This window comes from Pseudophryne corroboree, chromosome 3, assembly GCF_028390025.1.
Source record: "Pseudophryne corroboree isolate aPseCor3 chromosome 3, aPseCor3.hap2, whole genome shotgun sequence".
Lineage (NCBI taxonomy): Eukaryota > Metazoa > Chordata > Amphibia > Anura > Myobatrachidae > Pseudophryne > Pseudophryne corroboree.
In genome coordinates this window covers 702,453,082-702,478,499 of record NC_086446.1, presented here as the reverse complement: position 1 = coordinate 702,478,499, position 25,418 = coordinate 702,453,082, and the positions used below count along the sequence as shown (strand labels likewise).

Here is a 25,418-nt window from a genome sequence, read left to right as displayed (position 1 = left end):
CAGAACCAAACATGGGCGCAGCCATGTTTGGTCTCATCACGTGACTCTCCATAGCCTATCCGCTGCACTTTGGACTCTCCCTGATTGCTCAGTCAATACCTGCTTCCCAGGTGGTATAAATATCCGGAATCAAGACTGCCTAATTGTCAGTGCTTTGGTTGTGTAACCCAGTGTGGATGTATTGTCTGGCTGTGGATGTTTCTGCTTGTTGTCTCCAGGTACTCCAGCTCCTGTGACCTTGCTGTACTTAAAGAGACCTGCACCAGTTTCCACCCTGACTCCAGTAGTGTTCCTACATTGCTCTCTGTGATCTGCAGTGATTCTCACTGGCTCTCAGCGGTGTTCCAGCATTGCTTCCAGCTTTCAGCAGTGTTCCAGTATCACTTCCAGCTCTCATCAGTATACCTACATCGCTCTCTGTGATTTTCAGTGATTCCTCACTGGCTTCCAGTGCTCAGCAGTGTTCCAGTATTGCTTACAGCTACCAGCGGTGTTCCTGTATCACTAGCAGCTCTCAGCGGTGTTCCAGTATCGTTTCCAACTCTCAGCGGTGTTCCAGTATTGGGGGTAATTCCAAGTTGATCGCAGCAGGAAATTTTTTAGCAGTTGGGCAAAACCATGTGCACTGCAGGGGAGGCAGATATAACATTTGCAGAGAGAGTTAGATTTGGGTGGGTTATTTTGTTTCTGTGCAGGGTAAATACTGGCTGCTTTATTTTTACACTGCAATTTAGATTGCAGATTGAACACACCACACCCAAATCTAACTCTCTGTACATGTTAAATCTGCCTCCCCTGCAGTGCACATGGTTTTGCCCAACTGCTACCAAAATTCCTGCTGCGATCAACTTGGAATTACCCCCATTGTTTCCAACTCTCATCGGTGTTCCATCATCGCTTCCATCCACCATCGGTGTTCCAACATCGAACCACAGTTCACCATCGGACTCTGTCGTCATCAGTGAGTTCCATAGCACCTTACCATCTGGGCCGGTTCCACTCTGCATCCCTGGCAGTTCTTCAGTGCTCACCTCCTACCTCTGTGCATTATCATCATCATCATCTCCAGCTTCCAGTGTGTCATCTGCTGGTCAGTATCTGTTGGCTATACAGACTTACCATCTTCAGGTCTTGCAAAGACTGTTTCATACTGTGTTTAAGGAAATTTCAACAGTAATCTATTTACCACTGCGCCCTAGGAACTGTACTGCTTCCTGTTTATCTGCACATTCCTATTGTTGAGCATTACATTATCTCTGACCCGAAGTGTATCTGAACTGTGTGCTTAATAAACAAACTTACTTTTCTCCTGTCGTCTTGGTCATGCTGTCGTGTTTCAGTGCTAAGGTTCCCTGCATGTCCAAGAATCCTATATTACCACCCAGGTTTAAGTACACGTCCGCCCCTACGCCTGAGGTTTCCCCAGGTCAGCCACAGCTCTCAGGTGTGACACTACCAGCCTTACTTCATACTAAATTATTACCCAGCTATAAAAGAGGTAAAAATATAAGGGATCAGATGGTTAAATTAGATATTACAGAAATGACAAAACAACACACTTTTTGCGTAAAAATCCTGGGTGCTACAGGTGTTTAGGTTGTGTGTCTTGTAATACCTTATTAATAGGACAAACTTTTGGCCACCCACATACGGGTAAACAAATATAAATCAATCACACTGTAACATGTACATCTACCCATATAATCGAGATGATAATTTGCCCATGTGGGTTATCATATGTGGGAGAAACTCAAAGGCAATTTAGAGAACGTGTGGCTCTACACAGAAGCGCCATTAAACAAGCGCTAGAAACAGGTGTGATTGATCAACCTGTTGCCAGACACTGGCAGCGAGACATAGTATTGCATCATTAAGAGCTATTATAATTGTTCATGTGCCTAAAACTATACGTGGGGGAGTCGGAGCAAAAATCCTGTCACGCAAAGAAAGTAGATGGATCTTCTCTTTAATTACATTAGCTCCTAAGGGATTAAATGAAACTCTGAGACTTCATTGTTTTCTATAAAAAAAAAAACAGATGTAAAATACTGATTTGGGAGAATAGCTCTCCAGTATAATTACTAAACAACCATATTGTGTACTTATGGCTTAACAAATCATGATCGATACTGCGGAGTGTCCATATGTATTTGTATGTATTTGTTTTTTAAGATGGCAATAGCCGTCAGCGTCAGCATTTCTTATGCTATGTTTGTTGTAATATGATTCATTAGTGCAGGCGTTGCTTAGTTACAAAGATGCTGTATCGGCTTTCCCTGACCGGCGCCGTCTGATGGTGACGGGGCTCTGTGACGTACAGTCCCATGCACAGAGCTGGTCTTGTGGGGCGATTCCGGACAGGTGAGCTGGATTGTTTTTAATTGTTTGTATTGGGGTGGGTATAAATGCTTGTTGTATATTTGTACGCTTGTCCCTGACGACTGGGTACGTCGCCGAAACAACGTAGGAATAAAGGACACATTTTAAATGATTTCCTGAGTCTGTGGAGTGCCGCCTTACTTTCTGAGATATATGTATATGTGTGTGTATATGTATGTGTGTGTGTATATATATATAGGGTTTGTCAGTCAGAGAATCACAACCTAGTCTGTAAAGATACTCCCTGTCGAGCTCGCACCTTGCAAAAGGTGAGGGGATATCTAGATTCCACCTTACAAACGTGTTGGCTGTGTACTCTTTTGGTTGCATTTTATTGACACAATTTTATACTTTGAACTTTTTACTAATTGGCCTGTTGGCCTCTTGTTTGGGTGACTATTTGGTGAGGGGCGTCTGTTACAGGTCCCCAGATTCAAATACCCTCCGACGAAAATAACGCTGGAAGAACTGTGTAATTACATTCCACTTTAGCGCACTTGGGAATTTGTGTTATATATATATATATATATATATATATATATATATATATATATATATAATCTGGCATATGTATACACCAGTAATTTAAACATTAACATACAGTGTGGTCAATCCCTGTGTTGTGTGAACTATACACTAATCCGACAAGGTGATGAGGCTGGTTACATACAATATGAATTACTTACAGTATATAACAGAACTGTTTACTTACACAACATTAGAATGACCACAGTCAGACATATGTACAGTATAAGTGCTGGCACCAAAATAATATACACACTATACGCAGTTGAAAAACAACCAGTAATAAATACACAAGGAAGGAGAATAACCAACAGTTATCATCACATTGTTATGGTCTTTGTGAATAGTGATTTTAATTTGCAACATGTGTCTCTGGACAGGTTTCCCAGAATAACTGCTCCATTTAGGTTTCGGGAACAGTTTCTTTGAAATTCAGATTCTATGAGCTATAGGCCTAATTCATGTTCGTACGCAATGGCCAATGTTCACGCAATGGAGTGATTACCGGCAGACTGCACATGTGCTGCGATTGCAATGTGCATGTGCCAAGGTGCCGCTGTGATCCTGCTCACAACGAGTGTTTAATTGCAGAGTGATTGACAGGAAAGGACTGTTTGGGGGGAGTTAATGAGGAATGACTAGAGAAACACAGACGTGTCATAGCTGTTTCGGGGGCCTGTACCTGACATCCGCTGCAAGCTCGTACATGCTACATGCAGGGCCGGAGCTTCCACTAGGCAGCTTTAGGCAGTTGCCTAGGGGCACCGAGACCTGAGGGGGCGGCCTGCTACAGCTACCTGAAAAAGGTAGCATGGTTCTACCTCTTACAGCCGCCGCAATCCCCCCAGCACTCTTATCTTACAGTAGCTGCGACTGCCAAGTTCTCGTATTGCAGCTTCCAGCTCTGCCTCCACCCGGCACAAGCAGTAACTCTGACATCTCCTGGAGTCCTGGCCAGGGCTGACATGAGGCTCTTTCACAGACTACTTAGTCCCAACTCAGCCTGCAGGTAAGGTGGCTGCACAGTGCACTCACTGCATTTGAAAGGGGGGTGAGCAGCAGTCTGGGGGAGGGGGTGGGTGATGAGCAGCAGGCATGCACACAGATGGTGGGGGGGATAGAACAGCAGACATTTAAAGGGGGGGGGGCACCAGACACCCACACAGACTGGGGAGATGGGTAGAAGAGAGCAGCCATGCAACAGACTGGGGGTGGGGGAGAGCAGCAGCATGCCTTTCACCTGAAGGCGGAATAGGGGTAAGGGGCAGTAGGCAGAAGTTTTGCCTAGGGTGCCAAGAAACCTTGCACCGGCCCTGGCTACATGGTATCTGTTGACCTCATTCAGTAAGGATTGCAGTTTTGGCTTAACAGCAGGTTTGGCAATCAAATAGTTGTCACCCAGAAATACAGAAATAACGCCCATTGCAGAAATTGTGAATGCATCGCAATGCGCGTCTGAACGCAAAACCATACGCAATTACCGGAACATCAAAGGTTTTTCCCATCTGCGCCAGGCAAGGTCGTCTCTGGCGACACAAGAGGCTGGAAGTGGTCATCGCTGATGTCAGAGGCCCTCCTTACAAATGTCTGGGCAAGCCTGCGTTTTTTCAGATACACCCAGAAAATGGCAGATTTCCGCCCAGAAACACCAGCTTCCTGTCAGTCAAACAGTGGATGCATTGCGATTATTATCTGTACACATTTTCTGTCTCTATTTCTCCTCACACGTGTGCAATGCGAACTCTGCGCATGTGCAGACATTCGATAATCGGGCGGATTGCGATTCGCAAATTTTGCAATGCAACCTGAATATGGCCCCTGTGTCTGTACCACTGTGTCCAGTCTCTGTAGCCATAGGCCAACCCTTAATCTCGATGTTCCTCTTTTTGCGTATAGGCTGGGACTATGGCCCTCATTCCGAGTTGTTCGCTCGAAAGCTGCTTTTAGCAGCATTGCACACGCTAAGCCGCAGCCTACTGGGAGTGAATCTTAGCTTAGCAAAATTGTGAACAAAAGATTCTCTAAATTGCGAATAGATATTTCTTTGCAGTTTCTGAGTAGCTCGATACTTACTCTGCCACTGCGATCAGTTCAGTCAGTTTCGTTCCTGGGCCCTCATTCCAAGTTGTTCGCTCGGTAATTTTCTTCGCATCACAGCGATTTTCCGCTAATTGCGCATGCGCAATGTTCGCAGTGCGACTGCGCCAAGTAAATTTGCTAAGAAATTGGGTATTTTACTCACGGCATTACGAGGTTTTTTCTTCGTTCTGGTGATCGGAGTATGATTGACAGGAAGTGGGTGTTTCTGGGCGGAAACCTGCCGTTTTATGGGTGTGTGTGAAAAAACGCTGCAGTTTCTGGGAAAAACGCGGGAGTGGCTGGAGAAACGGGGGAGTGTCTGGGCGAACGCTGGGTGTGTTTGTGACGTCAAACCAGGAACGAAACTGACTGAACTGATCGCAGTGGCAGAGTAAGTATCGAGCTACTCAGAAATTGCAAAGAAATTTCTATTCGCAATTTAGAGAATCTTTCGTTCGCAATTTTGCTAAGCTAAGATTCACTCCCAGTAGGCGGCGGCTTAGCGTGTGCAATGCTGCTAAAAGCAGCTTGCGAGCGAACAACTCGGAATGAGGGCCCATGTACGCAGTTGCGAATGAGTTTGCGATGGCCCCGGTGGGCGTCTCTTTACATTTCTGGGCGGCAGCTTCTCTGGCTAACATTAGCAGCTCCATAGCCTAAAAAATTGCAACTGCATTTGCATACAAACATGAATTAGGCTGTAAGTGGATGACCCAGAAACCTGTGCCTATAGTTATACCAATCAGTGTGATTTTATTGCTAGAAGGAAATGCAGCTACAGATGTGCCCATATGCACCCATCCTCCAATCGCCCTAAACAGCCCCATTTTACACACTACACACTTTGCTAATTAGTGGCCATCATTTTTGAATCAGAGATTTTTTCACAAAATATGCATCTTATTCATACCACAACAAAAGTACAGTGCACGGGTACCTGGGGTCTCCTGCAGCTTATATGTGTGACCAATCTGGGTAAACAAGCAAATGTCTGATACCAGTGACCAGCACCATGTGTCCTAATTCCTTTGCGACAAAAATACTAATCCTAAACAGAGGCGTGACTGGGGTTACTAACACCTGGGGCGGTAAAAAAACAAAAACAAAAAACAATTTTGAGCTTCATGGTAAAGGCTGTGAATACTTATGTACATGTGATTTCTTAGTTTTTTAGTTTTAATAAATTTGTAAAAATCTCCAAAAACTTTTTCACGTTGTCATTATGGGGTATTGTGTGTAGAATTTTGAGGGGAAAAAAATGAATTTATTCCATTTTGGAATAAGGCTGTAACATGACAAAATGTGGAAAAAGTGAAGCGCTGTGAATACTTTCCGAATGCACTGTATGTTACACTAGTATAAGATGGGTTATGCCATGTCATTATGTTATATAATAACCATCAGTGTAGCCATAATTATTACATTAATTTGACTATCAGATATCAACCAATCAGCTCCTGCCATGTTACAGGCTGTGTTTGAAAAATGACAGGAGCTGATTGGTTGGTAGATTATCTCTCTCCAAGGCTTAGTAAATCTGCCCCAGTAACTTTAATGATGTACTTTGGCACAAATAACTGTGTGACATTACTACAGCAAGTAAAACACATGAAAAAAAAAGTGGATTTGTTTATAATTGGCTGAATAGAGCTTAGTGTGACAATAACAGTTCACTGGGTAACGGTGCTCAGTCCCCAAGTATCTCCCGTCCCATTACTCTACAGGCCACAGTGCACTAAGGATCTAGTGTGTCACCAAGACTGAAGTAGAGTGGTGAATGATGATGATCTGATGAGCTGACGCAGTGGTTTATATAGTTTGTACTGCACTAAAATGTCATCTTTGATGGAGTTCTCTCATGAAGGTTCAGAAATCCATTAACGTTAGAGAAAGTTCTTCTACTTATTCTCCATGGAACCATTTTGCTTGTTATTCCGGTTGCATGTGGTCTCTGTGTCCAGGCTGTCCTCAGGTTCGCAACAGAAAATAATCCGCCACCATTTCTTCTTAAATAGATTAATGTTGTATAGAATTGGGTTGACTATCGAGTTTGAAAATGTAAACAATAATATCCAGAAGAAGACTTTCGGAGACAGTATGAAGCTATTATCCAAGTTCTGGACCAGGAGAAGAAGGACAATCATGAACACCGGAGTCCACATGATGAAGAAGGAGATCATCAGAATGAAGAGAGTTCTAAAGAGTTTGTAGTCTCGTTGGGAGACACGGATTTGGTGGTTTTCTGAATAAGCTGTACTGGTGATCATCCGCTTCCTCATGTCTTTCGTGATCTGCAAATTAACAAAATAATGTTTGTTTACATTGAGCAATTATACAGTAAAGGAAATGTATCATTTAAAAAAATATATATTTAAGGCACATATATTATTGTCAAACAGTGGAGAAATAATAGCAATCGTCACCTGGCAAATGATCCTTGACTTCCTGGTTGAGCTACAAACTGTGACTGAGCAACGTGGATGAGTTAATTCCACTACTTCTGGGGTGCAGCTGTACATATTTGTGATGTGTATGAGACGCAGCTGGTTCCCATAGGGACATATCTGTTTCTTCGCAGCCCTGTCCAGGTGTCATTCATTCAGTGATTGCATTTTGCTGACTCTCCCCTGCTCTACCATTGGTCCAGCACAGAATAAATAGACTCCGCCTTTACGTCAGTGGAGGTTATATTGCCTGCTGACCATGTGATATCTGCTCTGTATTTAGTTACTCTGGCTAATTCCTATTGCTGACCCAGATAGTTCTGACTTGTGTTTGATTTCCCGTTATCCTGACCTTGGCCTGTTTACCGGGTAAATCACACCTGCTTGGGATGGAGCTAATGAATGCAGTATCCAAATGGAGCTATGGACAATTCAGTTGTTTTATTCATTACACGTTTGTTACAAGTCTATATAAACATAAAAAAATAAATATTTTTCAATCTGCGCTATCACCTATTTTATCCGTATTACTACATTTCTATGGGACTAGCTGAAGTAATACTGTACTGGCAAAAGGTTTCCACTCAACACTTTAAAATACTGGTAGAAGGGTGGAGAGTGAGAGGGATGGCCAATCACATGCCTCGATTGCTTGACTGTAACTTGTGATTGGTCCTCCCTCTCACAACCTCAATGGTGAGACAACCAGTAGGGATGGTCATCACAAGATGGACATTGAATAATGGTTGTGTTACCACCAGTGTAGCATGCCTTGTAGCCATCACAAGGTAAAGGTAATCATATAGTTACATACAGTAGTGTGCATGCTCAGTAAAAGCCAGAAATTCCTGCATGTGCACTGGAGATATGCTGTGGACACCTCTTCTGGGTGTCTCCAGCTGAAAGGACCTAATTAAGCAATGGATGAGCTATTGGAAACAAGCATCTCCCTCCAGGGGGGTCGTGGACCCCCACGAGGGAGAAAAAGTGTCGGTATGCCGGCGGTCTGGATTCCGGCGCTGGTATACTGTGCGCCGGGATCCCGACAGCATACTGAAGACCACCCGTGTCAACAACTGCAATCCTGACATAGAATGGAAAAGCCATTTCCATTAAATCAGGGATGATGACAGGTGCCAACTATGGTTTCCCTAAACCAGAGGAATACTGGGATAAAGGCCTGCATTCGGGCCATCTGCGAGAATAGAGTGAAACTTAGTAAAATTGACATATTTTATGTTTGTTAAGCTTTAAATATCTAAAAATACACATTGGAAGTTTGGATGTTGCGTTTACCTTAAAGATTTTGGTGTAGCTGACTACAATGCTTAATCCAGGTATCAAAAAATCCAAAATGATGAATGAAATGTCCCAAAAGATTTCTTCTGTAAGATCAGGCCACTGGAGAGTGCAGATCTGGACCTCCTGATGGATAGAGATGAGAACATGAAAAAAACCACACAGAAATAAATAAGCGTTTATAAAATAGTCTGACCGCACAGTTAGAAATACATGGCATTATAACAGAAATTGCACCTGCAGTATTTGCTCTAAAATACCATGTTTAGCATAATATTTTTTTTTATAACCTATTTTATGCACAATAGTACTTTGGTGGTAGATCCTCGCCTAAGGGGATGTAGTCGGAATGCCAACTTTTACAATGTTGACATTCATAATGTCAACATCACAATGTTGACAGTTATGTCAGCATTGTTGAAATGTCAACATTTAACATGTCAACATGTGTAGAATGTTGACATGGAGCAATGGCTACATGTGAAATGTCTACACTCTCCACGGACCATCAGTGGAAGGCTAGAGTTAGGCTACGGGAGGGGAGGGTTAGAGTTAGGCTACAGTACTGGGATTATTGTAAGCACTAAGGGGTGGGGAGGGTAAGGCTGTGGGACATAGGTTAGGGTTAGGCACTAGGGGGACAGTTAGGCTGTGGGAGAGATGTTAGGGATAGGCATTAGGAAGAGGGTAAGGGTTAGGCACGAGGGGGAGAGTTAGTCACTAGGGGGAGGGTTAGGGATAGGCTGCAGGAGGGAAGTTAGAGTCAGGTACTAGGGGGAGGGTTAGGGTTAGGCTGTGGAAGAGATGTTAAGGATAGGCATTAGGAAGGGGTAAGGGTTAGTCACTAGGGGGAGGGTTAGTCACTAGGGGGAGGGTTAGGGATAGGCTGCAGGAGGGAAGTTAGAGTCAGATACTAGGGGGAGGGTTAGGGTTAGGCTGTGGGATGGAGGTTAGGGATAGGCTGCAGGAGGGAAGTTAGAGTCAGATACTAGGGGGAGGGTTAGGGTTAGGCTGTGGGATGGAGGTTAGGGTTAGGCTGCAGGAGAACGGTAAGAATTAAGCACTAGGGGTAGGGTTAGTGTTAGGGTGCAGGAGAGAGGTTAGGGATAAGCACTAGGGGAGGGTTAGGGTTAGTCTGAAGGAGAAAGATTCGTTTTAGGCACTAGAGGGAGGGTTAGGGTTATGCTGTGGGAGAGGTTAAGGTCAGGCACTAGGGGGGGGTTTGGCTGCGAGAGAGAGGTTAGGCATAGGCACTAGGGAGAGGGTTAGGGAGAGAGGTTAGAGGTAGGCATTAGGGGGAGAGGTTATATGAGGAGATAGATAGGGTTAGACTCCTTTTTACACATTAGGGTTAGTCCCCTTTTTACACTTTACAACAGGTACAGCCATCCCCTTCTTCCCTAGACTGTGACTAAGGGCACTGACCTGGGTAGGGTGGGGGTACAGTCACTGCCTCAGGTGCACATGCACTATAGTGCAATGCTGCACCTTCTGCTGCTGGGGACTGGGGATGTCCGATCAGCATTGCTGCTACTTGCTGGACCTGTCCTGGGTCAGGTTAACTTCTCTGCTCTCCGGGCTCTCACTTCTGCCAGAATGCCACGGCTCCTCGCAGGACACTCTCTCAGACGCTGTGGATGAGGGAGGGGGCGGAGTATGCGGGTGTGCAGCTGCAGCTCTGCCCGGCTCTCTACAAGTATTATTAGTGAGATAAGGAGCCAGGCGGCGGGCACTCCCCTCCACGGGCAGTGCTGCAGCTAGTTGGCAGCATTGGCGGGTTAGCGGTGTTGGCGGGCAGGCAATGTGGCATGGCCCTGTGGTTACTGACAGAGGGTTTTTGAACCCCAGCACATACCTAGTTACAGCCCTCTTAGGGCTGTTTCTCACTACTCGGTTTTCACCGGATGGCAAACAGCCGGACAAACTTTGTCTGGCTTTTTGCCATCCGCCAGTGCCTTACACACACAACAGTTTTGTGCCATGTTTAAGGCTGTGCGCATGCGCCGCAGCAGCAGCAGCATAGCACAAAAAAAACGTTGTGTGTGAAAGCGCCCATTCACACACTTAACTCACTGCCTGTAAACGGCACGGCCCCGGCACGGCAGCCGGACCTTTCAGTGGATATTTTCGGCTGCAACCTGGCAGCCGTGCCGGGGCGGTGCTGTGTGAATTGACACATTGCTCTGCATGTGTCTCAGCAGCACAGCCGTGGCAAAAAGCCGTTCGGTATTTTGCCGGCCGGCGCTGCCAGGAGCGTGTGTAATAGCCTTTAGAAAGTGCAATTTTGTCTCCTACTGGTTCTATTATGTTTTGAGTATTTATTTATTTATTTATTATGGGATGTTTACCTTTCCCTGACCTCTTATGTTATTTATATTAGTCAAATATAATTTGTACAGCCTATAGTATATACCATCTATAAAATGACCAATGTGTGTGTTTGTGTGTGCTATATACATATATATATATATATATATATACACTAGGTGATTCATCGCGCCCAATGGGCGCTCTTCACACCGTCGTTAGGGGCTACGCCCCGTTAACCTCTGCACGCCTTTGAACATACGCAGGGCGGTAGATAACAGAATCAGAAACGCAGGGCAGTATAGAGGGCATACAGAAATGGTGTCCGGTTGAGATAAGATAGAGAGGCGTAGGGGGGGAGAAAGGGAATGTACCGAAACGCTGGTTTCAGAGCCGCTTATACACACAATACCCACAGGTAGCAGAGCCGCTTATACACACAATGGCCACAGGTAGCAGAACCGCTTATACACACAATGGCCACAGGTAGCAGAGCCATTTATACACACAATACCCACAGCTAGCAGAGCCGCTTATACACACAATGGCCACAGGTAGCAGAGCCGCTTATACACACAATGGCCACAGGTAGCAGAACCGCTTATACACACAATACCCACAGGTAGCAGAGCCGCTTATACACACACATTACCCACAGGTAGCAGAATCGCTTATACACACAATACCCACAGGGGGCAGAGGCGCTTATACACACAGTGCCCACAGGTAGCAGAGCCGCTTATACACACAATACCCCCAGGTAGCAGAGGCGCTTATACACACAGTGTCCACAGGTAGCAGAGGCGCTTATACACACAATACCCACAGGTAGCAGAACCGCTTATACACACAATACCCACAGGTAGCAGAGCCGCTTATACACACACATTACCCACAGGTAGCAGAACCGCTTATACACAAAATACCCACAGGGGGCAGAGGCGCTTATACACACAGTGCCCACAGGTAGCAGAGCCGCTTATACACACAATACCCCCAGGTAGCAGAGTCGCTTATACACACAGTGCCCACAGGTAGCAGAGGCGCTTATACACACAATACCCACAGGTAGCAGAGCCGCTTATACACACAGTGCCCACAGGTAGCAGAGGGGCTTATACACACAATGGGCGCAGGTAGCAGAGCCACATGTACACACATTACCCACAGGTAGCAGAACCGCTTATACACACAATACCCACAGGGGGCAGAGACGCTTATACACACAGTGCCCACAGGTAGCAGAGGCGCTTATACACACACAGTGCCCACAGGTAGCAGAGCCGCTTATACACAGAATACCCCCAGGTAGCAGAGGCGCTTATACACAGTGCCCACAGGTATCAGAGGTGCTTATACACACAATGGGCACAGGTAGCAGAGCCACGTGTACACACAATACCCACAAGTAGCAGAGCGGCGTATACACACAATACCCACAGGTAGCAAAGCCGCTTATACACACAGTGCCCACAGGTAGCAGAGCCGCTTATACACAATGGGCACAGGTAGCAGTGTTGCTTATACACATAATGGCCACAGTATTAGTGTTTCTAATTAATCCAATGTCCATTGGTAGCAACTATACTCACAAAAGTTTGGGGGTTTGGAAAGGGGGTGGGTTCAGTGAGGTTCCTATCCGTGCGGCTGATCAGCCCGATTCAGGTAATAATTCGTAGCGGCTGTGGATGGTGTCCGAGGTGCTACGTGTGGTGGAGGGGTGGGTGTGGGAGGGGGTCCAGAGGTGTTGTGGGTGGCGGAGGGGTGGGTGCAGGGGCACGGATGGCGGAAAGGGTGCAGAGGTGCAGTGGGTGGGGGAGGTGTAGAGGGGGCGCGGATGGGGAGTGTAGTTGCTGTTGGTGGGGGAGGGGTGGGTGCGGGGGACTGTGGATGAAGGAGGGGGTATGGAGGTGATGTGTGTGTGGGAGGGGCGATGTAGGGGTGTGCGTGTGGAGGTGCAGGGGGGGTGAGCTTAGGTGATGGGTTTCAGAAGTGCTGTGGGTGGGGGAGGTGTGGGATGTAGATGTTGTGGATGGGGGAGGGGTGGATGCGGGGGAGCTGTGGATGGGGGAGGGAGTCCGGAGGTGGTTCGGGTGGAGGTAAAGAGGTGTTGCGGGTGGGGGAGGGGCAGGTGTGGGAGGTCCGCAGATGTGGAGTGTGTCTGTAGATAATGCGGGTGGGGAGGTGCTGTGGTTGTGGGAGTGGTGGGGGTGTTGCGGGTGGGGTAGGTGATCTGGATGGGGCAGGTGATGTGGATGTGCGGTAGCCAGGGGAGGGGCGGGTGCGGGCATGGCACAGATGGGGGAGGGGGTCCGTGGGCGCTGTAGATGAGTGAGGGGTGGGTGCGGGGTTACGGCGGTTGTGGTTGGCCAGGTGTGCTGCTGCGGTGGGTGGGGGAGGGTGCCGGGATACCGCGGTTGGGGTAGGGCGGTTGGTGCAGCTGTGGCGGGGAGGGGGTGCGGCGGTGGGGAAAGGGCGGGTGTGGGGATGCTGCGGTTGGGGTGCCAGGGGTGGGGGGGGCGTGAGGGGGTGTGGATAGGGTCTGTAGATGATGCTGGTGGTGGAGGGGCAGGTGCAGGAGGCTGTGGATGAAGGAGGGGATCTGGCGGTGCTGTGTGTGGGGGAGGGGCGATGTAGGGGGAGGTGGGGTTGCAGAGGGGGAGGTTGGGTGATGGTTTGTAGAAGTGCTGGGGGTGGGGGAGGTGTCTATAGATGATGGGGGTGGGGAAGGGGCCGGAGGTGCTGTGGGTGGGGGAGTGGTGGCTGTGGGGGGGTGATGTGGGTGTGGGAGGGCTGTGGGAGTGCCGTGGATGGGGGATGCTGGGGGTGGGGGCGTGGTGCCATGGGTGGGGGGACAGGTGCGGAGGGGGGGCAGGGGCTGGAGCAGTGGTGGTGCAGTTGGGCGGTGGGAGGCAGCTGCAGGGGTTCCGAGGGTTGGGGGGGTGGTGCGGGTGGGGTGGGTGCAGGAGGTGCAGATGCGGTGGAGGTGCGGGTTGGGTGAAAGGTGCATGGGTGTAGCGGGGGGAAGGGAGAGGAAGGGAGAGGTGGGTATGGGGGAGGGGCAGGGTTGCAGTGGGTGGGGGGTGCTGCAGGTGTGGGAGCTGCGGGTGGGGGCGGGAGTGCTGCGGGTGGGAGCGGATGTGGGGGATGCGTTGGGTGCCGCAGGGGGGGGGGGCAGCGGGTGTTGGTGCTGTGGGTGGGGGAAGAGTGCCACAGGTGGTGGGTGGGTGGTGCTGCGGGTGGGGGAGGGGGTGGAGTGCCACGGGTGGTGGGTGGATGCGGTTGGTGCGCGGGTGGGTGCTGCGGGTGGGGGAGAGGGTGGGAGTGGTGTGGGTGGGGGGCGAATGCGGTTGGTTGCCGCGGGTGTTGGTGCTACGGGTGGGAGAGGGGGTGGGAGTTCCGCGGGTGGGTGCCGCGGGTGTTTGTGCTACGGGTGGGGGCGGGAGTGGCGCGGGTGGTGAATGGATGCGGCGGGTTTTTGTGCTACGGGTGGGGGAGGGGGCGAGAGTGCCGCGAGTGGATGCTGTGGATGTTGGAGCTGCGGGAGGGGGAGAGGGCGGGAGTGCCGCGGGTGGGGGGCGGATGCGGCGTGTATTTGTGCTACGGGTGGGGGCAGGAGTGGATGTTGGTACTGCGGGAGGGCCGCGGGAGGGCAGTGGGTGGGAGGGGTGGCGAGTGCGGCTGTGAGTGTTTAGCATGTCCCTCTGACTCAGCGGCAGCCGCAAGACTGTGAGGCGGGTAGTGTGAGTTCCGCTAACAGTCAGTGGCTGCGATGTCACCAGGCGCAGGGAGTGTACGGGGAGAAGGGAGACAGGACCTTGGGCGGAGATGGGGAGGGGACTAAGCGGAGAGAGGGAGGGGACTGCTCCTGCCCAGATCTGTGCCTGTGACTCCGCCCAGCGTTACGGCCAGGCACAGAATCACAGAGTTGGGCTAATATATAGGATATATATATATATATATATATATATATGTGTGTTATATATATGAAAGGCAATCAACGGCACACATAACGGGCTTGCAAAAAAACACAGATTCACAGACAGATGGCAACGTTTCGGATTCTATTCCTTCATCATGCCGCAGGTAAGGCACCAGACAAATACAAAACACATACCTTTTATACCTACAAGAAGTCAAAGTGTCTCCCTGCCTCCTGTACTGCAACTTAAGTCACTTTGCTCCTGTGCAGGCTGTTAAAGTCAAATCAGTAGATGGGTGCACATACTCCTCCCACACTGCCTGGGCACAGACCAAGATTAGTAGTGCCTGCAATTTGGATATATATATATATATATATATATATATATATATATATATGGGATGTAGTTATGTCACCGGCATCCGCCATCCACCATCATCCGGCACTCCTGATATGGGAAAAAGAACAGTGGCCTGGGTGCCCTTGCTATGTTTAAATAGTCCCTCTATTGCTGAATAAGCAAATGGCACGTCACTCCAGGTTACTGAAAAAAGGATTTTAATCCATGACATGGTCAAGCAATGGTTAAATGTGTATATATCCAAGATAGGTCGCACTCTCATCCTCAAAACCAAACAACAACTGGGGTGTCCACTCTAATGCCAAGGCATTGTAGATAGAAAGAGTTAATAGAGGCACTCTCCAGATTTTTCTTATTATGCAAAAGAAGATCACATTTATTTTGATATACGTTACATCGTCCACTTGGTACATGCGATAGTATCCTCAAGCGCTTTCGGCCCACAGCAGGCCTTCATCAGGAGGCAAATCACAGTAACTGTATAGCAAACAGTCAAAATTGATACTTAATCCCAGGCGTCCAGCAGTGAAGCTGGTCACGCCTGACTGGCTCTATATACACCCCCAAACAATCAAGATTGGCGCCAAAAGATGCCCATGGATGACATCATCAAAATTAGCATATGTCAAAAATTTCTAAACAGAGCTAAACCCATATCAGTGTAAATATGAAGTTCAGTGTGCATCCGTATGTCCGTACATAGCATATTAAAATCACATACCCGTTAGCTCAGCAAACCTATCTTGGACCTACAAATCTAATCTACTCACGGACGAATTGTCAATACACCACGGACGATACAAATGAGCACTGAATTCATGAGTGCAAGAGCCAGTCAAGCAACAGTTAAAAGCATCCCTACGTGTAATTAAACATAGACACGCCCCTGCCAGTATGGATGTGGTGGTTTCTCCAGATCTTAAGCAACAAGGTCCAAAAAGATTTTTTTTTTTTTAATATTACTAAACAGCTTCACTCTATTAAAGACATGGAGAACTCCATCCCATCCCACACTAAGGCAGCCGCGGGTACATATTAAAATATACAAACACAACACACCACTTATCCTAATCTTTAAAAATATACTAGAACCATCAATACAAATTCTTAAGTGTATGTTATCAACAATTAATCAATAGAGCTCCACATGTACACAAATGTGTACATACAAAGATGTGCATGTGAATCAAAAGGTTGTGTCGGTCAGACACAATAAAAACAATTTATGAAGTATGCCACCCAAAAAAAAAGGGAGAAGAAGATACTTCCTCAACGCAGAAATAAATTCAGAGGATTCGATTCATTGAGTCCATTAGGTGCCACCGAACCCAGTCTATGGATCCACCTTGCTTCTAGTTTTTTTAAAGAGGAGTGATCGATCCCCACCCCTCTTGGGTATCGGAACCCAATCTATGATATGACACTTAAGAGAGGCTACTTGGTGTCCCTCTAGCAAGAAATGTTGAGCCACAGGCTTGTCTGTATGTCCCGTCAGGAGTGCCTGGTGTATTGAGCTGCGGTGATTCGCCATTCTTTCCCTGAACGTACAGGTGGTCATCCCCACATAAGGGAGGCCACATGGGCATAACAACATGTATATCACATGATCAAGACGACAGTGGAGTATAAATCTGATATAAATGGGTTTTCCACTCAGAGGATGTGGAAACTTATCTCCAACCAGCATTGAACGACATGTGGTACATCCTAGGCATCTGACACAACCCTTCTTTTGCGGATTTAACCAGCCACCATCCGCAATGTTACTCTGCCTTGTCGGATGCATCAAAAGCTGCTTTAGATTACGACCTCGTCTAAATGCCATTATCGGTGGATGTTCACGTACCCTTTAGCTTAGGGTCAGAGCTTATTATCGGCCAATGTTGCCTCAGGGATAAACTAATATGTGTTGATCTTTCATCAAATTGTGTAACGTATATCATTCTTGTCTCTTTTGACATTTTTGGCTCAATGCATCTTAATCGAGCTTTTTCCAAGCAAGAGTTAATCATGCTCACCTTGTAGCCTTTCTCCACAAAGCGAGCCTCCATTTCTAGAATTTGTACTTCTGCGGTTTCTTGTTCCGTATTGTTCCTCAATACTCGCATAAACTGCGAAATGGGTAGGCTCGACCTGAGCGCAGGTGGGTGATTGCTTCTAGCATGTAAGATTGTATTTCGATCTGTCTCCTTTCTAAATAGAGTAGTACCCAGTGTTTTACCCTTACGGAAGATCGTCAGGTCCAGAAAATTAATTGAGCTACTGCTCACATGTCCAGTGAATCGCACCGTGGACTCTAAACTATTTAATCGTTCCAGCATACCATTAAATTCAGACTCAGTGCCATCCCACAACATAAATATGTCGTCTATAAAACGTTTGTAATAAATGATCTTATTACCATAAGTAGGCAAAATGTACGTTGTCTCATATTGATGCATAAAAATACCTGCATAGACAGGGGTGACCCCATAGCCATCCCTGAGCACTGTAGGTAGTAGTCACCCTGGTACATGAAATGATTATTAGTCAATATTAGCTCCAGGAATTCTAGAAGCCCCTCAATCGGGATAGCTGATGTACCCGCTGAAATCAATAAATTCCTAACCGCTTACAATCCCAAAGCATGGAGAATAATGGTGTACAATGATGACACGTCCAGGGTCACCAATAATACTTTCTCATCAACATCACCAATTTCCAAAATCTTTGTCAAGAAATCCCCAGTATCCTTTAAATAGCTTGGGATAAAAGGGATCAACTCCTGTAGGAACGTGTCCACAAACATCGCTAATGGTTGCAACAGAGACCCCCTGGCAGATATAATCGGTCTACCAGGGGGGTCAACCAAGGTTTTATGGACTTTTGGAAGGGTGTAAATCATAGGGCAAATGGGAAAATCCACCTTCAAAAAAAGGGATATTTGTTCAGTTAACCACCCCTGGCTAACCGACCTATCCACCAGAGCGTCCACCCTCTTTTTAATCAGTGGCATCGGGTTACATTCACATTTAATGTAGGTGTCAAGATCAGATAATTGACACCTCACCTCTCTATCATAATCTGTAGAGTTCTGGATCACTACGGCCCCGCCTTTATCGGCGGGCCTGATGACAATTTTATCATTACTACATAGTGACTTCAGAGCCCTACGCTGCTCAGGCGACAAATTACCATAGCTTCTTATGGCTGTATTACCAAAATCATTCTCAGTCATCCTTAAGAAAGTGCGTATACTCGCATTACTTGATGGTGGGTCAAAAACACTAGGCTTCTTAAACACTGCAGATTGCATTGTTTCTTCTCTCCTGTCACTGGGTCGGTCATTGAAAAACTCCCTCAATCTCAACTTCCGACCAAATTTGTAATGGTCCACTGCTAAATTGAAATCATCATGTCTGGAAGAAGGTACAAATGATAGACCCAGGGACAAGAGGGAGGTCTCACCCTCCGTGAGACAGTGATCAGATAAATTAAATATAGTGCTTACTCCTTTTTCCTCCGACCTCTTCTCTTTATAGCCGCCCCTTCTAGGGTGAGGTCTTCCACTACTCCGCTGTTTTTTGTTGTACCCACATGTGAGCCTCTCCCTAAAAAACCACTTGGTGGTCTTCTTCCTAGTGGTTCAGAATCTGATGCTGATTGTGACGTTGATGAATCAGTACTCAATTGGAACCTATTCCGGAATGTTCTATTTTGTCTAAATCGTCTAGTGCTGCCCACCCCACCTGTTAGCCATCTATATACCTGATGAGTGGCATAATCATGATTAACAGCCTGCAATTTTTTCCTTTTAAACGTCACCAATTTGTCTCTGAAAGAATCAACCTGTGTCTGGATCTTCTCACACCACGTATCAGTCTTATCAGTCTTCAGAGACTGTTGGTGGGATTTCTCAAATTTGGCAATCTCTTCCCGAACTTTCACCAGCTCCAACCCAACTTCCTCAATAACTAGCAGAATGAGGTCGAGCGAACACTTGTTTAATACTCCACACCATTTTGTGCAGAAAGCCGCATTAGTTCTTCCTATGGTGGGAGTATTATTCACTCGAAAACCACGTGGTATCTTTTTGGAGCGGTGATATTCGGAAAGAAATTGCCCGTGGAGCGTAAGCTCAACCTCTCTACGCTTCAGACGTATAATTCTATGAAATAGATCGATTGACTTTTCAGCTGGTAAGCTGGTAAATTCAAAATGGTCAAAATAGACCTTCTCCGCATCATCATCAGTTAGTGACACTAATTGATTCTCAGCTGCAAATAAAAGACCTTCATCAAAAGCAGGGGTCCCTGATTGAGTCATCATATGTACCCGCGGCTGCCTTAGTGTGGGATGGGATGGAGTTCTCCATGTCTTTAATAGAGTGAAGCTGTTTAGTAATATTTTTAAAAACAATCTTTTTGGACCTTGTTGCTTAAGATCTGGAGAAACCACCACATCCATACTGGCAGGGGCGTGTCTATGTTTATTTACACGTAGGGATGTTTTTAACTGTTGCTTGACTGGCTCTTGCACTCATGAATTCAGTGCTCATTTGTATTGTCTGTGGTGTATTGACAATTCGTCCGTGAGTAGATTAGATTTGTAGGTCCAAGATAGGTTTGCTGAGGCACTCCGGATTCATTGCTTAGGATAGCGCTACATCATTTCCGCCCGGGCACCGCTTGCGTTCCATGGGCAGGAAGTGTTGCGCGTTGCCCAGCGACAGACCGGAAGCGGCCTGTGTTGCTGGGCAACGTAGGCTTTGACGCGACTTGGACTCTCGGAGTCCCGGAGGACGGATGCATCTGCCAGCGTGTAGTGGTCATACTGGCAGACGTAATTTGGTAATAGCTAACGGGTATGTGATTTTAATATGCTATGTACGGACATACGGATGCACACTGAACTTCATATTTACACTGATATGGGTTTAGCTCTGTTTAGAAATTTTTGACATATGCTAATTTTGATGATGTCATCCATGGGCATCTTTTGGCGCCAATCTTGACTGTTTGGGGGTGTATATAGAGCTAGTCAGGCGTGACCAGCTTCACTGCTGGACGCCTGGGATTAAGTATCAATTTTGACTGTTTGCTATACAGTTACTGTGATTTGCCTCCTGATGAAGGCCTGCTGTGGGCCGAAAGCGCTTGAGGATACTATCGCATGTACCAAGTGGACGATGTAACGTATATCAAAATAAATGTGATCTTCTTTTGCATAATAAGAAAAATCTGGAGAGTGCCTCTATTAACTCTTTATATATATATATATATATATATATATACACTGCTCAAAAAAATAAAGGGAACACTTAATCAACACAATGTAACTCCAAGTCAATCACACTTCTGTGAAATAAAACTGTCCACTTAGAAAGCAGCACTGATTGACAATCAATTTCACATGCTGTTGTGCAAATGGAATAGACAACAGGTGGAAATTATAGGCAATTAGCAAGACACCCCAATAAAGGAGTTGTTCTGCAGGTGGTGACCACAGACTACTTCTCAGCTCCTATGCTTTCTGGCTGATGTTTTGGTCACTTTTGAAAGCTGGCGGTGCTTTTGCTCTAGTGGTAGCATGAGACGGAGTCTACAACCCACACAAGTGGCTCAGGTAGTTCAGCTCATCCAGGATGGCACATCAATGCGAGCTGTGGCAAGAAGGTTTGCTGTGTCTGTCAGCGTAGTGTCCAGAGCATGGAGGTGCTACCAGGAGAAAAGCCAGTACATCAGGAGACGTGGAGGAGGCCGTAGGAGGGCAACAACCCAGCAGCAGGACCGCTATCTCCGCCTTTGTGCAAGGAGGAACAGGAGGAGCACTGCCAGAGCCCTGCAAAATGACCTCCAGCAAGCCACAAATGTGCATGTGTCTACTCAAACGATCAGAAACAGGCTCCATGAGGGTGGTATGAGGGCCCGACGTCCACAGGTGGGGGTTGTGCTTACAGCCCAACACCATGCAGGACGTTTGGCATTTGCCAGGGAACACCAAGATTGGCAAATTCGCCACTGGCGCCCTGTGCTCTTCACAAATGACAGCAGGTTCTCACTGAGCACAGACGTGACAGAGTCTGGAGACGCCAAGGAGAACGTTCTGCTGCTTGCAACATCCTCCAGCATGACCGGTTTGGCAGTGGGTCAGTAATGGTGTGGGGTGGCATTTCTTTGGGGGGCCGCACAGCCCTCCATGTGCTCGCCAGAGGTAGCCTGACTACCATTAGGTACCGAGATGAGATCCTCAGACCCCTTGTGAGACCATATGCTGGTGCGGTTGGCCCTGGGTTCCTCCTAATGCAAGACAATGCTAGACCTCATGTGGCTGGAGTGTGTCAGCAGTTCCTGCAAGACGAAGGCATTGATGCTATGGACTGGCCCACCCGTTCCCCAGACCTGAATCCAATTGAGCACATCTGGGACAGCATGTCTCGCTCCATCCACCAACGCCACACCACAGACGCCGCACCACAGACTGTCCAGGAGTTAGCGGATGCTTTAGTCCAGGTCTGGGAGGAGATCCCTCAGGAGACCATCCGCCACCTCATCAGGAGCATTCCCAGGCTTTGTAGGGAGGTCATACAGGAACATAGAGGCCACACACACTACTGAGCCTCATTTTGACTTGTTTTAAGGACATTACATCAAAGTTGAATCAGCCTGTAGTGTATTTTTCCACTTTAATTGGACTCTAAATCCAGACCTCCATGGGTTAATAAATTTTATTTCCATTGATAATTTTTGTGTGATGTTGTTGTCAGCACATTCAACTATGTAAAGAACAAAGTATTTAGTAAGAATATTGCATTAACTCAGATCTAGGATGTGTTGTTTAAGTGTTCCCTTTATTTTTTTGAGCAGTGTATATTAGAGATGTGCAGCGAGAACTTTTCGTGTTTTATGTTTTGGTTTTGGATCTGGCACCTCGCTCGTGTTTTGGATCTGGATTGGTTTTGCTAAAACCACGCTTTCGGGTTTTGGTTTTGGATCTGGATGATTTTGAGAAAAAAAACCCCTGCTAAAATCACAGAATTTGGGGTCATTTTGATCCTACGGTATTATTAACCTCAATAACATTAATTTCCACTCATTTCCCGTCTATTCTGAACACCTCACACCTCATAATACTGTTTTTAGGCCAAAAGTCTGCCCCAAGGTCGCTGGATGACTAAACTAATCATCCCAAGTGGGCGGCACAAACACCTGGCCCATTTAGAAGTGGCACTGCAGTGGCAGACAGGATGGCAGTTTTAAAAACTAGGCCCCAAAGAGCACATAATGCAAAGAAGGAAAAGAGGTGCAATGAGGTAGCTGGATGTCTAAGCTAAGCTACCGAAGTGGGCAACACAAACACCTGGCCCATCTAGGAGTAGCACTGCAGTGTCAGACAGGATGGCAGTTTTAAAAACTAGGCTCCAAAGAGCACATAATGCAAAAAAGAAAAAGAGGTGCAATGAGGTCGCTGGATGACAAAGCTAAGCGACCCAAGTGGGAGAGGAACAAACACCTGGCCCATCTAGTAGTGGCACTGCAGTGGCAGACAGGATGGCAGTTTTAAAAAACTAGGCCCCAAACAGCACATAATGCAAAGGTAAAAAGAGGTGCAAGATGGAACTGTCCTTGGGCCCTCCCACCTACCCTTATGTTGTATAAACAGGACATGCACACGTTAACAAACCAATCATTTCAGCGACACGGTCTGCCACACAACTGTGGCTGAATTGATTGGTTTGTTTGGGCCCCCACAAAAAAGAGCAATTAATCCCCCCACCAAAAAAGAAGCAATTCATCTCTCCTTCACACAAACTGGCTCTACAGAGGCAAGCTGTCATCCTCATCCTCCAATTCCTCACCCCTTTCAGTGTGTACATCCTCCTCCTCCTCACAGAGTATTCATTTGTCCCCACTGGAATCCACCATCACAGGTCCCTGTGTACTTTCTGGAAGCAATTGCTGGTAAAGTTCGTCCTGGAGGAATTTATAATTCATTTTGATGAACATCATCTTCTTCACATTTTGTGGAAGTAACCTCCTACGCCGATCGCTGACAAGGTTACCGGCTGCACTAAACACTCTTTCGGAGTACACACTGGAGAGGGGGGCAACTTAGGTAAAATAAAGCCAGTTTATGCAAGGGTCTACAAATTGCCTCTTTTTCCTGCCAGTACATGGATGCTGTCAACCATATTCTCCTCCACCATTCTTACAATGGTGACAGCATAATATGCAGTGACAGTAGACGTCAGTAATCGTTGGCAGCTCCTTTAGTCCGGACCAGATGTCAGCACTTGCTCCTGACTGCCCTGCATCACCGCCAGAGGGTGGGCTTGGAAATGTTATCCTTTTCCTCGCAGCCCCAGTTGCGGGAGAAAATGAAGGAGGAGCTGTTGACGGGTCACGTTCCGCTTGAGTTGACAATTGTCTCACCAGCAGGTCCTTGAACCTCTGCAGACTTGTGTCTGCCGGAAAGAGAGATACAACATAGGCTTTAAACCTAGGATCGAGCACGGTGGCCAAAATGTAGTGCTCTGATTTCAACAGATTGACCACCCTTGAATCCTGGCAAAGCGAATGAAGGGCTCCATCCACAAGTCCCACATACTTTGCGGAATCGCTCTGTCTTAGCTCCTCCAGCTGCTTCTGCAAAAGCCTGATAAGGGGAATGACCTGACTCAAGCTGGCAGTGTCTGAACTGACTTCACGTGTGGCAAGTTCGAAGGGTTACAGAACTTTGCACACAACGGAAATCATTCTTCACTGCGCTTTAGTCAGGTGCATTACCCTCCTTTGCCTATATCGTAGGTGGATATATAGTCTTGAATGGTCTTTTGCTGCTCCTACATCCTCTGAAGCATACAGAGTGTTGAATTCCACCTCGTTACCACCTCTTGCTTCAGGTGATGACAGGCAGGTTCAGGAGTGTTTGCTGGCGCTCCAGTCTTCGGCATGCGGTGGCTGAATGCCGAAAGTGGCCGCAATTTTTCGTGCCACCGACAGCATCTCCAGCACGCCCCAGTAATTTTTTACAAAATTCTGCACTAACAAATTAATAGTATGCGCAAAACATGGGACGTGCTGGAATTTTCCCAGATGTAATGCACGCACAATATTGGTGGCATTGTCCGATATCACAAATCCCCAGGAGAGTCTAAGTGGGGTAAGCCACTGTGCGATGATGTCCCTCAGTTTCCGTAAGAGGTTGTCAGCGGTGGGCCTCTTACGGAAACCGGTGATACACAGCGTAGCCTACCTAGGAACGAGTTGGCGTTTGTGAGATGCTTAAAAATAAATGAGCAAAACAGAACCTTTGTAGCGCTAGTGTCTCAAACTTGAGGTAATACTCATTCCTTGGCACGGTGAGATTTCAGCTCGATAAAAGGAAATGAGTGAAAATAGTGAAGTACAGTAATAAACAATTTAATCACACGACTTTACACATATTTGAAATAAAATAGTAAAAGTTGATAAAAGACACAAAATGAATAAAATTTCAGGGCATGAAATACATAATAAATAGTTTAGATTAGTGATGTGCACCAGAGTTTTTCGGGTTTTGTGTTTTGGTTTTGGATTCGGTTCCGCGGCCGTGTTTTGGATTTGGACGCGTTTTGGCAAAACCTCCCTAAAAATGTTTTGTCGGATTCGGGTGTGTTTTGGATTCGGGTGTTTTTTTTAACAAAACCCCTCAAAAACAGCTTAAATCATAGAATTTGGGGGTCATTTTGATCCCATAGTATTATTAACCTCAATAACCATAATTTCCACTCATTTCCAGTCTATTCTGAACACCTCACAATATTATTTTTAGTCCTAAAATTTGCACCGAGGTCGCTGGATGACTAAGCTAAGCGACCTAAGTGGCCGACACAAACACCTGGCCCATCTAGGAGTGGCACTGCAGTGTCAGACAGGATGGCAGATTTAAAAATAGTCCTCAAACAGCACATGATGCAAAGAAAAAAAGAGGTGCACCAAAGTCGCTGGATGGCTAAGCTAAGCGACCCAAGTGGCCGACACAAACACCTGGCCCATCTAGGAGTGGCACTGCAGTGTCAGACAGGATGGCAGATTTAAAAAATAGTCCCCAAACAGCACATGATGCACAGAAAAAAAAGAGG

At 46.8% G+C, this 25,418-nt stretch overlaps 1 protein-coding gene across 2 annotated transcripts in view; it reads right to left on the bottom strand.

Moving 5' to 3' along the window:
- Positions 1 to 6,515: 6,515 nt before the first annotated feature.
- Positions 6,516 to 25,418, bottom strand: part of FFAR4 (free fatty acid receptor 4) — a 56,411-nt gene continuing 37,508 nt past the window's right edge. Inside the window, exons 2-3 of one of the 2 annotated variants that reach the window (XM_063963753.1) lie at positions 8,724 to 8,852; positions 6,516 to 7,274 (exon numbers count right to left, since the gene is read on the bottom strand). In XM_063963753.1, the coding sequence (XP_063819823.1) occupies positions 6,882 to 7,274; positions 8,724 to 8,852 (522 nt within the window). In that variant the 3' untranslated portion in view covers positions 6,516 to 6,881. Of the gene's footprint in view, positions 7,275 to 8,723; positions 8,853 to 25,418 lie in introns of those variants that run through there. The other variant, XR_010244664.1, reaches the window with a different exon arrangement.